General features: G+C 39.0%; 1 protein-coding gene across 1 annotated transcript; it reads right to left on the bottom strand.

The window, feature by feature from the left end:
• Positions 1-7,028: 7,028 nt before the first annotated feature.
• LOC139963811 (uncharacterized) lies at positions 7,029-11,047 on the bottom strand. The gene is made up of 4 exons (XM_071964991.1): positions 10,712-11,047; positions 8,930-9,106; positions 8,503-8,640; positions 7,029-7,879 (listed from the first exon to the last, which is right to left on the bottom strand). The coding sequence occupies exons 1-4, from the start codon at positions 10,803-10,805 to the stop codon at positions 7,707-7,709; spliced, it is 582 nt and encodes a 193-aa protein (XP_071821092.1). The 5' UTR covers positions 10,806-11,047; the 3' UTR covers positions 7,029-7,706.
• Positions 11,048-12,401: the final 1,354 nt, after the last annotated feature.

Genomic DNA, 12,401 nt, shown 5'->3' with positions numbered 1-12,401 from the left:
TTTTTTGTGTGAAGTCATTGTTTTCTTCCGTTCGAGACATCTCCTGAAGAAGCGTAAATACGGCATCAATATATCCCAGTACCTTTCTATCGCGAGTCCCGATATAGTTTTACTATCGGAGGAGCGGGCTCGTCACAATATTACAATAACAAGTTTTCAGAATAGCAAAGCAAGACAGTCTTAAATAATCGGATCGGCTGGTAATCCGTAGCACCCCCAAAAATGTCCCCTCCCTCTTCCAAGTCCTACAGTATTCTCTCGTTTTAATGTCATGGCGATTGGCCATTTGCAAGTTGTGGGGTGCACATCAGGACTGGGGGATAATCTTTAGTTTTTCATGTAATATATGCATGTTATGTTTTCTTTCAAATTGGCACATCTGAGTTCAGCTCCATTGTCCATTGATATCGTTATTAATTAAGGTTTTATTCCTATAGGAAAAAGGAGATCATATTCTAAAGTTTGCCGTAGGTTTTCTGTATCGGTAGATGAAAGCCGCATCCAGAAAGCTTTCATCATAGCAAAGATACTGTAGCAAACTTGAGATTTATTTCAAATTCTAAGATTGTATCTGGCAACAGCAGAGATATTATCAACTGAGGTTCAAAAATGTTAATCCTTAGCTTAGTAATGTACAACTAATGTATCCTCAGGGGATGGACATGACTCTCACAAAAATAAAATAAATAAAACCCTTTCAAAGTATATTGGCAATAATAGGAGAAAAATGACTGTAAAGGGAAACCGGAAGAAATGAAGGAAGCACATTTTGCGATGATTATATCACAGACGATTCTTAAAATCATTCTTCCTGGACAATTTTGAAAATGGGGAAAAGTAGGTGAAGAAAAGGCTGCTTGCTTGGTCTTGAAAGTCTGTGAATGTTGCAGTTTAGATGGAGAAGTGAGAAGATGTGACAATGTCCGTCCTAGCATTCATGCAATCAAGCATACGCATCAGATCTAGCCTAACGCTCAGATCATATGCTGGATATAAAGCCTATACCGACTAGTGTACTATGATAAGAATTATGTGAGAAGGATGTTTCAGAAATTAATATGTGGTGAAAAGTCTATGATATGGCATACCAGTCTTTTGGGGTTCATGGCTATTTGAACCATCATCAAGTAAATGGTAGGGCTTAGTATACATTTTGCAAGATCCAGAATTGCTGCAGCCTGGCATTATGTCTCATTTAGTATGTATAGGCTTCACAATAAACTGTAAGACATTATTGTGGTCTTCAAATAGTCTGAAATCTCATTTCTATTAAAAGAGCATGGAAACCATGCAAAAATTATATTTTTCAAATGTCATCTATCAGTTACAGAAACTTGCTGTTCAAGATACGGATAGAATTGCTACATATTCCATTTTACATTTTTGTATCTGACTTTTCAACATTCAGTTGTTTTTGAAAACAACACACAAACAGGGTAATCACAACTCATTTGCATTTACAAACTAAATAAGGCTCGCAAGAGGAAAGTTCATAACCTGCCTTGAGAAACAAGTAATCATGAATGTGCCCACGTTTTGGTTTTTCTTAACAAACCATGCGTGCATGTAGTTGGATTCTCCTCTTGTCCAATTTAGCGACCGGAGAATCTGTCCCGTGAGTAGTCACGGAGACATCAAGACCTAAATGGATCGACGTAATTAGTGAGAGGACATATGGGTTGTAATTCTTCGGGTGATGGATGATTTACATTCAGAAACATAGCAAGGATATAAATCTCTGTGTTTGCTCAAAGAGTTGCATGGAGTCCTGACTGAAATGAATAGATCAGTTAAGGACTGCAGCATTAACAATGATAGACTTTGAGATGTTCTTGCCTAAATCCATGTCAACATTGTGGTTATAAAAAGTGTTTTTTAAATTTTTAAATATTTAATTTTTTTATGCCTTGCTGAAAAATTGCAAAAGGTATCAATGGGATGATTACAGCATATGTGTGTATGTGAGCTAAGGCTTGTACACAAGTTATCTTGTACCTTGCATAGCTTGCTATAGTTTAATACTTGGCATGTATAGTTAATACCTCTTAGTATTAAGGGACTTAGTATTAAGGGATTTCCAGAGGATAATATTTATATTTTGCTTTATAAATTCTAATTGATCAAACAAAACATGTTCCTTTAAGCTACAGAATAACAGAGCATCACTGGGTAATGTGGCCAGACGTCCTCGATTCCTGGGGACAGTCCCCAGATTTCATACGCCGTCCTCGGATTGCCAAACAGTCGTCCTTAAATGTGATTTTAGCAAGTTTTTTGTAATTCTCTCATTAAACGAAACAATGATTCTGCTGGGAAGATTCCCTTCTTACTTAAAGACCAAATTACACCACCTCACCTTTGGCTGGTTAGTATCGTTGGTTTAATTTCAGATACCAGAGAGCAAGAAGGAATATTCTAAACAGTGATGGTCTTTTGCGTATTTGTGCTCTGTAAAAAGAAGGACACTTACTTCCAGGGTTCTTAAATTAAGTCAAAAGTCTCGTAGAAAGTTTTCTTAGACTGTACTGTTTGTACCCCTAGAGATTTTTCCTTTCAAGAATCTTTTTACATTTTATATCAGTTGTCTTACGGTCTTGTACGGTCTCGCAAACATTGTCAGCGGTTGTCAAATTGAGCACTACAGATCCAGTCGCTTTTATTAGTTTACTAAATGATCATCATAATAACAAGTTAAACGACGGCTTAAACGTCCAATTTGTATTTATATTCTTAACGTGTCCCACTGTATCCCGATACCGTACCGATCTCTCGTTACTACGCGATATTACATTCCGATGTCATCTAATAGACATTATTTGCTGTTTCTCTCATGCATGCCGTCTCTCACAGTCGTGACCTCAAGTGTCGTATGTTTATCTACACTCTACAACGTTTTTTTTTTTCTTTCTCTCTCCTTCTGTTCCGTCAAGGATATAGACAGACATCATTCTGTAAATCAAACGACTGTCAAACATTTTGTCTTGAGGCTATATAAGCTCTTTGTCTTATATGCTCACATTGACATATTAAAAAGAAGCAAAACTGAGATCGAAATCAGTCTGTTTGACATCACTCGTAATGAAAGCGAAGGCAGTTTTAATGTTACATCAGTGGATAATATGGAACAAAGAACATTCTCGAAGAAATTTGCTAATTGAGATTTTTGACAATGGTGGTGCCCCCCACATGGGCGGCGATCCGTACTTCCGAGTGGGGGGGATATGACCTTGTTGACTATCTAAGCGTAGCGCCACCATGGGTTGGCGCGAAGCGTACAAGAAAATTTTGGGATTTACAAACCCTCTAGATGGCCGGAAACGGCACTTGCCGAGGTTTCCAAGCGGCATATACCCAACTTTAAAATAGGGATTTCATGTCCGAAATATCTCATAAGCAGGATCCAAAATACTTTTTTTTAAATTTCGGGTGTTATTTTGGGAAAATTGGCCCTGTCAATCTTGTTTCAGGCGCTACGTTAGAATGTTCGAGAGCTCTTTATATTATTCGATGAAGAAAATGGCCTCATGCAGGCTATTATAGGCCTATACACATGCAATACACAATTACACATAGTTACATTCCTAGGTACCGATTGCTAGGGCATCCAGGTGAAACGTATGTGTATTAACAGGGGCGTCGGAAGCTATTTGGGATTGGTACGGAAGATCAGAGTGTGGCCATCTACCATAATTATCGGGGGGGTGGGGGACGTTTGGAAGGTCAAACTACGCTACGCGCCACCATTGGTTGGCGCGTAGCGTAATGGAGAAAATTTTGAAAAAATGCCTCCCAGATTGCAGGAAATGGCACTTCCCGAGCTTTTCTTCTGTGCATTCTCCCTTGTCTGTTTTTGTACCCGATTAATCTTCTGAAACACATTTTGAAGTATGTTTTCATTTTGGTTCTTTATTTTTTGCCTTTTTTTCTTCTTAGTGCTACTTTTTTCTCCTTTTTTTTTTGCGCCGTGAATATTGGTCCGGCGAACCGCTCCGACGCCCCTAATTAAGCATTACCCTGGTAACATGAGATTCTCAGCTGTTCGAGGGAACATGTACGTGTGTAGGCCTACTATAGGGCCTATATGAATACTATGAGGGTGCATATATGTACTATATCAATACCGTGGGCGCAATAATACATTTTGTTGTTATAGGGCCAATGAAGCCTACAGTCAACTATTCTTGCTTTATAAAGACGGTTTATTTGAAAAGATCGCACTGCGTTTATGGTATAGGCGAGAAATGAAGCTAAAAAGAGCCGTACATTCGCGATGATGCATAAATGAAGGCATGAAAATATTCTTATTCCTGGCATTTGGTGGGGGGGATATGGTGTATTACATCCCCTCCACCCATTTTCATGGGGGGGATATATCCCCCCATCCCCCCCAGGATCGCCGCCCATGGCCCCCCAGTTTGTGCGAAAAGTTAAACTTCAAGGTGATAGAAGTTATTGTCACAAATATCATGTTATAGTCTATCTTCTTTCTAGGTCTGAGGCATAGACCCCAACTATAGCAGGCTCTCATGGAAAAGTCTCTTGAGATTATGTAATCGACCTGCCTTGGTCGTAAAATGACCTCTTTTTACCAATTAGTCTGCAACGCCTGCCACATATTTTTTCTTGTATGAGGGTCTTTGTGTGAACGCTGTATGATTAACTAGACTGTAGACATGAGCATATTTCCACACAGTGTTTACAGAAAGAGTCTAATGGTGTTCAGAAGCTATGCAGGCTAATTGTAGAGCCTGAGGTCGATGTACGACCGTGGCAGGTCAATTACGTAATCTCAAAACTTACTTTGCTATAACGTGTTATAATTGGAGCCAATAAAGCAGATCTTTAAAGGGGACACAAAACCCAAGCATCATCTTTGGCTTTTATTACCGATCTTTTGTGACGAAAAAATTCAACCAAAACAGCTGTTAAGAAAAGTCTGGTACTTACTGAGAGATATCCTAGTATAAATGTCACTTTGAAAATCTGTGATGTCATAGTGCCACCGGGATCTGAAACCTCTTACTTTCTTTGTGTATGTTTTGTTTTTTCATGTTGTCATGGTACTAGGATTACTAACGTTGACACTGAAAAAGATGCTATCTTTTAGCTCATTTTTAACAGGTTCAGTATTTTAGATTCAGCATTCGCAAAACCCAACTCCTGTACAAAAAAATAAACGTATTAAATAAAGTAAAAACATAAAGTAATGATGCACTTGTTGCTCAATTACATTTTTTTTGGGGGGGGGGGGAGACTTGATCAAGTCTTCGTCCTTGTGTATTTAAGAAACGTTATAACTGGGATAGGTCTATATCCGAAATGGAATAAGATTCTATTTAGCTGTTTGTGGGAAGTTATCGGTGACAGTGAACCCATCAAATAGACCAATAATGATGGTTGGATCTGTTTCTCCTCTAAATGAAGTGGTGTTAGTCAAAAACATGTATGGAAAAGAAATTTGTTGGGAAGGGGGAGGAGTGGCAGATATTTTTTTTGGGGGGGGGGGGGAGGAGGTTGTGTACTAAATCTTTCTTGTTCCTGAAAGGACCCTAACATTCCTAGCATTAAAATTGAGTTAGGTAGTACCAGTATGTCCATGCTTTTCTGTTGCACCCCATCCAAACCCGCCCCACTTACCCCACCTCGCCTCTAAAAACGTATGGACAATAGCAGAGAGAGCATATCGTTCGATCATCCCCTCGTGTAATTCTAGGCCAGTAACTATGGTTCGCTTGATTATGTAAACGGACGTCTGTTATGTAAACGGACGTAGCTCAAATCGACACGCGGCGCATATAAAATTATCCTGATTTATAAAGGAACCAGGATTTGCTGTGAAGTCATTGGACATTGCTAGTCATACCACGTGACACTGTCAGTAGGCCTTTACTCCTCTGCATAGGAGTAAACACCGAGACTCAGGATGTACCTGGATAATAGAGGGAAGTTACAGAGCATTAATCGACTTTAGACAAACGCCAGGGTAATTTTGTTTAATTGTTAAAGAAAGAAGGGTTAACAAAATATTACTATACCCTGCCTATGTGTAAATAAAATAACTATTTAACTTTCCAATGACTGTCATATTACAAGCAATAAATTCAGCGAAAAAAAGGGTCGATCTCCCAGACCCCCCCCCCCCCCCTCTCATTACTCCTCATCCTTTGCAATCATATAATATTTTGAAACACTGTTTTTGAAAGAGCTTGGACATTTTAGCTTGGTCCCATGGTTCTGTAAATTGGTAATACCTGTTTCATTTTTTGATTTCAGAAATAGCAATAAAATACTAACATTAATAATACAACGAGCCTTCAAGTTAGCGCCATAATTAAGTCACTAAATATTAGTTGGAAAAAGTGAATGTGAAAAAGATGGCGCTATTTTACTACGTTGCCCAGAGCCGTATACAGAGCCGTATATACTGCTCTGACGTTGCCCAGTCGACCTTTGACCGACCGACCCTCGTTGCATCCTCCCGGGTTCTTTGCAATATACAGATAGATATAAAGAGAAAATTAACTGAAACTAAAAAATAACAGGCTCGACACGGGCGAAGCAAACTGAGAAAAGTTGCATTTAGGTATTAGATTTCTTTTTCGAAATTCACCGATACTCGTTAAATCAGCTGTAACTTGAAACAATTGGAACAGATTGGTGATACCAGCTCAACAAACATCACAACACAAGAAAAGACAGACAGACAGACAGACAGAAATGAATGTTTGTTTTTATTTTACTCTCTGAAAGTTCTTCACCACATAATCTTCTCTTTTTTTTTTTTTTTTTCTTTTTTTTTGGTGATTGATAGAATGGGAAATATTTGCATATCTACATCGCTAACATACAACTATAACATAAAATATAACTTGTGAAAACGTCAAATTATAGAAGAATAGGAAAGTTTCTTATATAGTTGATGAAATAATGCTGAAACGTTGACTTCTTCGATTCCAACTTTTCCCGTTACATTTAAGTGCATCCATATTTATTATAAATTGTCTACCCCCCCCCCCCCCCTCCAACCACCAACCCATCCCCCTTCTTATCCCGTATAATTTTCAAACTGAACTGTGTACTCACAGTTTAAAGAATATACGCTGGTTTACTGTAAATTATTAAAAGATCCAGCACACAAAGTGTAACTTCTATAACTTCTATAAATCTTAGCCGCAAAACTATACAATCTTGTCATTTCAGACTCCAACTCACTCCTTCTAGCCCCCGACACCACCCCCCCCCCCCATATCAATTGAAAGACATTGTTCGTTTAATTAGCAATCCGCAGTGTTCTGAAATATTAACATTGAAAGACAGTGTTTCTCCCCGGGCGAAGCCTGTATCCATGAAAAATGTACAAGAAAAGACAAGGAATGTACATACAAACATACCTAGAATAAAAACTGTCCCTATACTATAGTTTCTAATAAGACACTTTAATCTACATAAGAGGCAGTCTCTACGTCACCATCCATTGTTGGACTCAATTAATATTTTGTATTGTGTACTATCGTCACCCATTTTCATACGTTGTGTCATAACCGTTATTCTATAGTACGGAATTACTATTTGAACAAGAGGTATAAAGCACATATATGGATATATATATGGATATATATATATGGATATATATATATATGGATATATATATATATATGGATATATATATATATATATGTATATATATATGCAGTCCGTTATATTCTCTAATACCTTTGTACACCTCCTTTTCTATACTCTTTCACCATTTTAGCCAGTGACTCAAAACTCTCGTAGAGTCCGTCTCCGTTGGTGGCGCATGTCCCTTGGATGTGCCAAGGGTGTCTGGTGATGGTGCGAAGATCCAGAGATTCAATCAGTTTAGATGCTCCTGCAGAATCTATTTTACGGGGCGGTAATTGAGAAATTTGTATTAGACTTATATATCTGTAAATATGCTCTTTGGTATCGGTAAAGTGACAGCCTATACCAACTTATTCTCACGTACATTCCACAAAGTAAATAATATAATATTTCATGAAATCTAGTCAGATTAGTAAATACGATTTGAAAAAAAATATTAATTAGTTTACATGTAGATGCCGTCTCTAAGTATCGGTGTTTGGGCAAAAATATACCCATGACTGTTCACCAGTGTTTCCTCTTGCAGTTATTCTTGAAAACCGCATGACTCTTCCCCTTCCGATCTAACCCTCTCCAATCCCCTCCTTGAACAAACACACACAGAGCCACACCTACTTATCATCATGATTATCTTTAATTGCTCATAAACATTATATACTTCTCATGTGTTTACAGTGTTGGTGAGAATACATACAAGGACTTGCAAGTATTTGGCTTTTTCATCACTGATACCATTTGTAGTCCCCATGCATGTTCGATTTCTTCTGCCCTCTCCTCCCATCCCCCTCCCATGCACCTCACCCACGTTCCACTGTACTGCAGTTTACCTAGTTACCTGTACCCCTTAATTCAAAAGCGTTGTACTTGTTTGTTACTCACGTGGTAGGTCCTGTTTATTTGCCATTATGACGATAGGAACACCGGGTGTGATCTGGTCATCCTTCAAGACCGCGTGAAGTTCTTCCCGGGCCTCAGGAAATCGCTCGGCATCAGCACTATCCACAACGAAGATTATACCTGGTTTGATGAGACGAAAAACAATTCCATTCAAATCAATGAAATAACACCAGTATATTATTATGACTTTTAAGGAAATGTGAATTTCTTATATCTAGAGATGTTACAATAATGCATGTTGGAAGCATGACATAGTGATAATGCGTGGAGAGCTGGTTGCGTGGCCTCGTCGTTTGAGGACACAACTGATGGATGTTACTTACAACACGGGCAGGATTGAAGCTGCGATCTTGCAATAAACTTCACGCACACCTGATGGTACACACAAGGATCTTTTTTATGATCTTACCTTCTGAGTTTTGGTAGTAATGGTGCCAAAGTGCCCTGATCTTTTCCTGGCCTCCTACGTCCCATACCACCATTGTGAGGCCGGGTACTGGTGTCACTTCCTCCACATTAAACCCTATAGTTGGTATGGTGGTTACCGTCTCGTGTAACTTCATCTTGTAGAGGATTGTCGTCTTTCCTGTGCATTGAAAGTTAGTATATACGTATAATGACCAATGGAAGTGAGTAATTCACGCGTGGTAGATAATGTGGTAACGTTTATGGAAGAGAGAAGTTCATTATACACTATTGGTTGAAAATACCATCTCAATGTACTGATGTGACTCAAGATATATGGTTGTTGGAACGTAAACTGTTTTACCAGATGTTCCCTGATTCCTACTCTAGGAAGTTGAGCATCGGTGGCGTGTACAATGGGGGAGGGGGAGGAGAACATGGCCCCCACAACTGCGATTCTCAGTCTGGGGAAATGGTTCAGTCGGGGATATTTGCATTCAGCCGCGGAAGAATTGGACCACTGCTATGGTTATACCAGCCCCCACCCTTTCTTTTCTCACCCACACAAAAAGTATAGCAAAGCTTTGTGGTTAGGGCTACTTATATAGACCTAAATTATAGTCTAATGTCTAGACCATTTGACAATTTATTTTTCTGAGGCAACCCCCAAACCCACCTACATTATGAGTCGGCTTCAATGAGCCCAGTGCAGCCCCCCCCCCCCCTTCTTTGTAAAATCCTCCATTCGCATCTGGCCCTTTCAAAAAACTTCAGCCCCTACCTTAATCAATCGGGGAAAATTTTGAATCCCCCTTCCCGCTCCCCGCTCCTTTGAAATCCGGTGCACTCCACCGTGGTTCATAGTCGGTTGTCTGTGACGTCACCATGTCATATGTCCGTCAAAAGCTTTACTTTTCAAGCTTCCAGTTCCTGTTATAATACTGGTATTGATTTGCCCTCGAAATGTGACACATTTGAGATGTTGCGTTACACCTTACTTGCTTATATTAATCGGTTTTTGTTTAATATCGGTTTTTGTTTAATCGTGTAGTAGATAAATGGTTTGAACATTATTAAGAAAATGAACGACCTTTTCCTGCTCACTTTCCATGATGACGTCACTAACTCGGCTGTTGCCAGATGCATTAATTTAATTAATAAATTAATTTCTCCTCTTTAACATATTCCTTTTCGTCTATTCAATCTTGTATATGTCGTCATTTAAAAAAAGTAGTATACTTGATTGTTCTATTCTATCCGTAAAGTATAGCTGGTTAATTATGTTATTAACATTAATGATATTCCACATGTTTTGCTCAACTTCATTATTGCCTATGAGTATTTTCAGGGAGTTGTTATGGAACAACTCCCTGGTATTATCTCATGTATCCTATAACAGTTAGAGACATAAATTATCTCAAGTGAAATTAATAATGCAAACCAACTCTCCTCCTTTCATTTTTTATTGATATTTTTTTAAAGGTTTGGTGTGATTTTCAAAAACAAACAAAAAATCCTATTGTTATTCTTGTTGTTTTTCGTTCATGCTCATGTCTTCGGATAAGTGTGAGAGGGGCGGTAGCATACATCGCCAAAACAATGATACGCACATTTGCAACTGACTATATATATAGTAATGAGATACTGCAAAAATCATTAACCTCGAATCCTAATACTGCGATTGAAGATTCAGTAAGTTACCAATTTGATTTTGTTATAGGGGGACATATATAAAGTTATATTTATTTTATACTTTTTAAACAAACGTTGACATTTCATCACTCACCGGCTGCATCGAGACCTATTAAGATGACCCTGGTTGGTTTTCCACTGCCTAATTCACGAAGCAGATTAAAAGTTTTCGATATAAGCAAACCCATGATGCTTCACGGTTTCGAATTCGGTACGAATCAAGACCAGTTCAACAAGAACAACAATGAAATAACAGATAAAGCTGTTTAGTCCGCTTTCAAATTTACTCAGCTCTCACTTTATCTCAGAAAGTTCGCAACATAGTGTGATATATGAAGCCGATGTTTAAATCCCTGACTTCTACCATAGAATTAGAATTATTGTATAGAGTTCTTGACGGTCCGCCTATAGTGAAGATGATATGGCGAGAAAAACATCAAACGCAGTTTATTTTATAGGGGAAGACTCAGATCTGCGGGCGCCACGTTGGCACGAATGACGTTCAGTTAGTTGAAAACATGCGATTACGACTAATAAGTTGGCAAGGTGGAAGGGATGACGTAATTCCACAGATATATGTATACTTTTTCGCGATGTCACCTCTGTTATTTGGGGCGGGTGGGGGCGACGGGGAGTTGCATCTCTCGGAAACGACACTCGATCCGTTGACAACTGACCGATGTGTGGGGAACGATGGGCAGAAGGGGGGGGGGAGTGGTGGCGAACATAGAGAATAAGCAGTTGGATATGGGCAGCATGTGGAGGGGGGACTTTATATGGTACACTATATGTTTGGTTTCAAACTGAAAGACCACAAGTTATCGTGTATGTATAGCCATGCGTAGGTATAACCACCGTCAGATATTCATACTATCCTGATATTGTTCATATGCACTTATCACAGCAGTTCGTATAATAATGAGATGAAATGATCTCCAAGATTTCCCCTGGGCCCTTTTCAATCCCCACCAGAGTACCCACTTAGAGTAACCATGGCTCGACGGGATCAACACCATATAGTATATCTACTGGACTGCACGGCGAAACTGATCACTGGGTAATTTCTGGCAAAAATTAGAAACATCATTATCATGGAGTGGATATTAATACTGAGATAGGAAACTATGGTCCTAGCAGTGTGTTAATACATCGGTAGTTCGGACACTTCAAGGACTATGCAGTCACGACGGTCAAAAGCGGTCCCAACTCCAACCTCCCATTACGTGCTATAAACATAACTGGAAAGCATACATAATTTCCGCTTATAAAGCCTATTGGCAAATGACAACGCTTATTGATTGTTTTGATGTGACGTCACCAGTGGCCACGCAGCCACTGTTTACGTGCTGTAAGCTAGCTGTCGTTGTATGAATTAGATTCGATTGCACTTGTAACCCTGACAACATCGAGACCTGGATAAAAATCCCATAGTATTCTTTCAAAAAAAGTAAGTGGTCGAGTGAGATATGGAGGAAAGAGAGAGGGTGGGGGGGGGGGGGGGGAGAGGGAAAGATAGCTTTTGTAATATATGATTTGTCAAATCGAGCCATAACATTTTATATAGGAAATGTGCTGCCCAACTTCAAAATGAATTAAAACAAGAAGTGCGAAAACTTGATTAGCGGGTTTATATTAATTGAGCAGGGTACTATTTTGCCACATACATCTACGAGATTGTAGACCGGATGCCGACTCCCATATTTCACAGAATCATAATATCCCTTCCAAAATAATGCCCATACTGAAAATCTACGGAATTATGTAATCACTTCTTAACATTCACA

This window comes from Apostichopus japonicus, chromosome 22 (genome assembly GCF_037975245.1).
Source record: "Apostichopus japonicus isolate 1M-3 chromosome 22, ASM3797524v1, whole genome shotgun sequence".
NCBI lineage: Eukaryota > Metazoa > Echinodermata > Holothuroidea > Aspidochirotida > Stichopodidae > Apostichopus > Apostichopus japonicus.
This window is presented reverse-complemented; position numbering and strand designations above follow the sequence as displayed.

Coding starts and splice junctions, on each gene's coding strand:
- LOC139963811 (XM_071964991.1), bottom strand. CDS start 10,805: ATGGGTTTGCTTATATCGAAAACTTTTAATCTGCTTCGTGAATTAGGC. Junction 9,107..10,711: donor AATAGGTCTCGATGCAGCCG/GTGAGTGATGAA, acceptor TTCAATGCACAG/GAAAGACGACAATCCTCTAC. Junction 8,641..8,929: donor TTACTACCAAAACTCAGAAG/GTAAGATCATAA, acceptor TCATCAAACCAG/GTATAATCTTCGTTGTGGAT.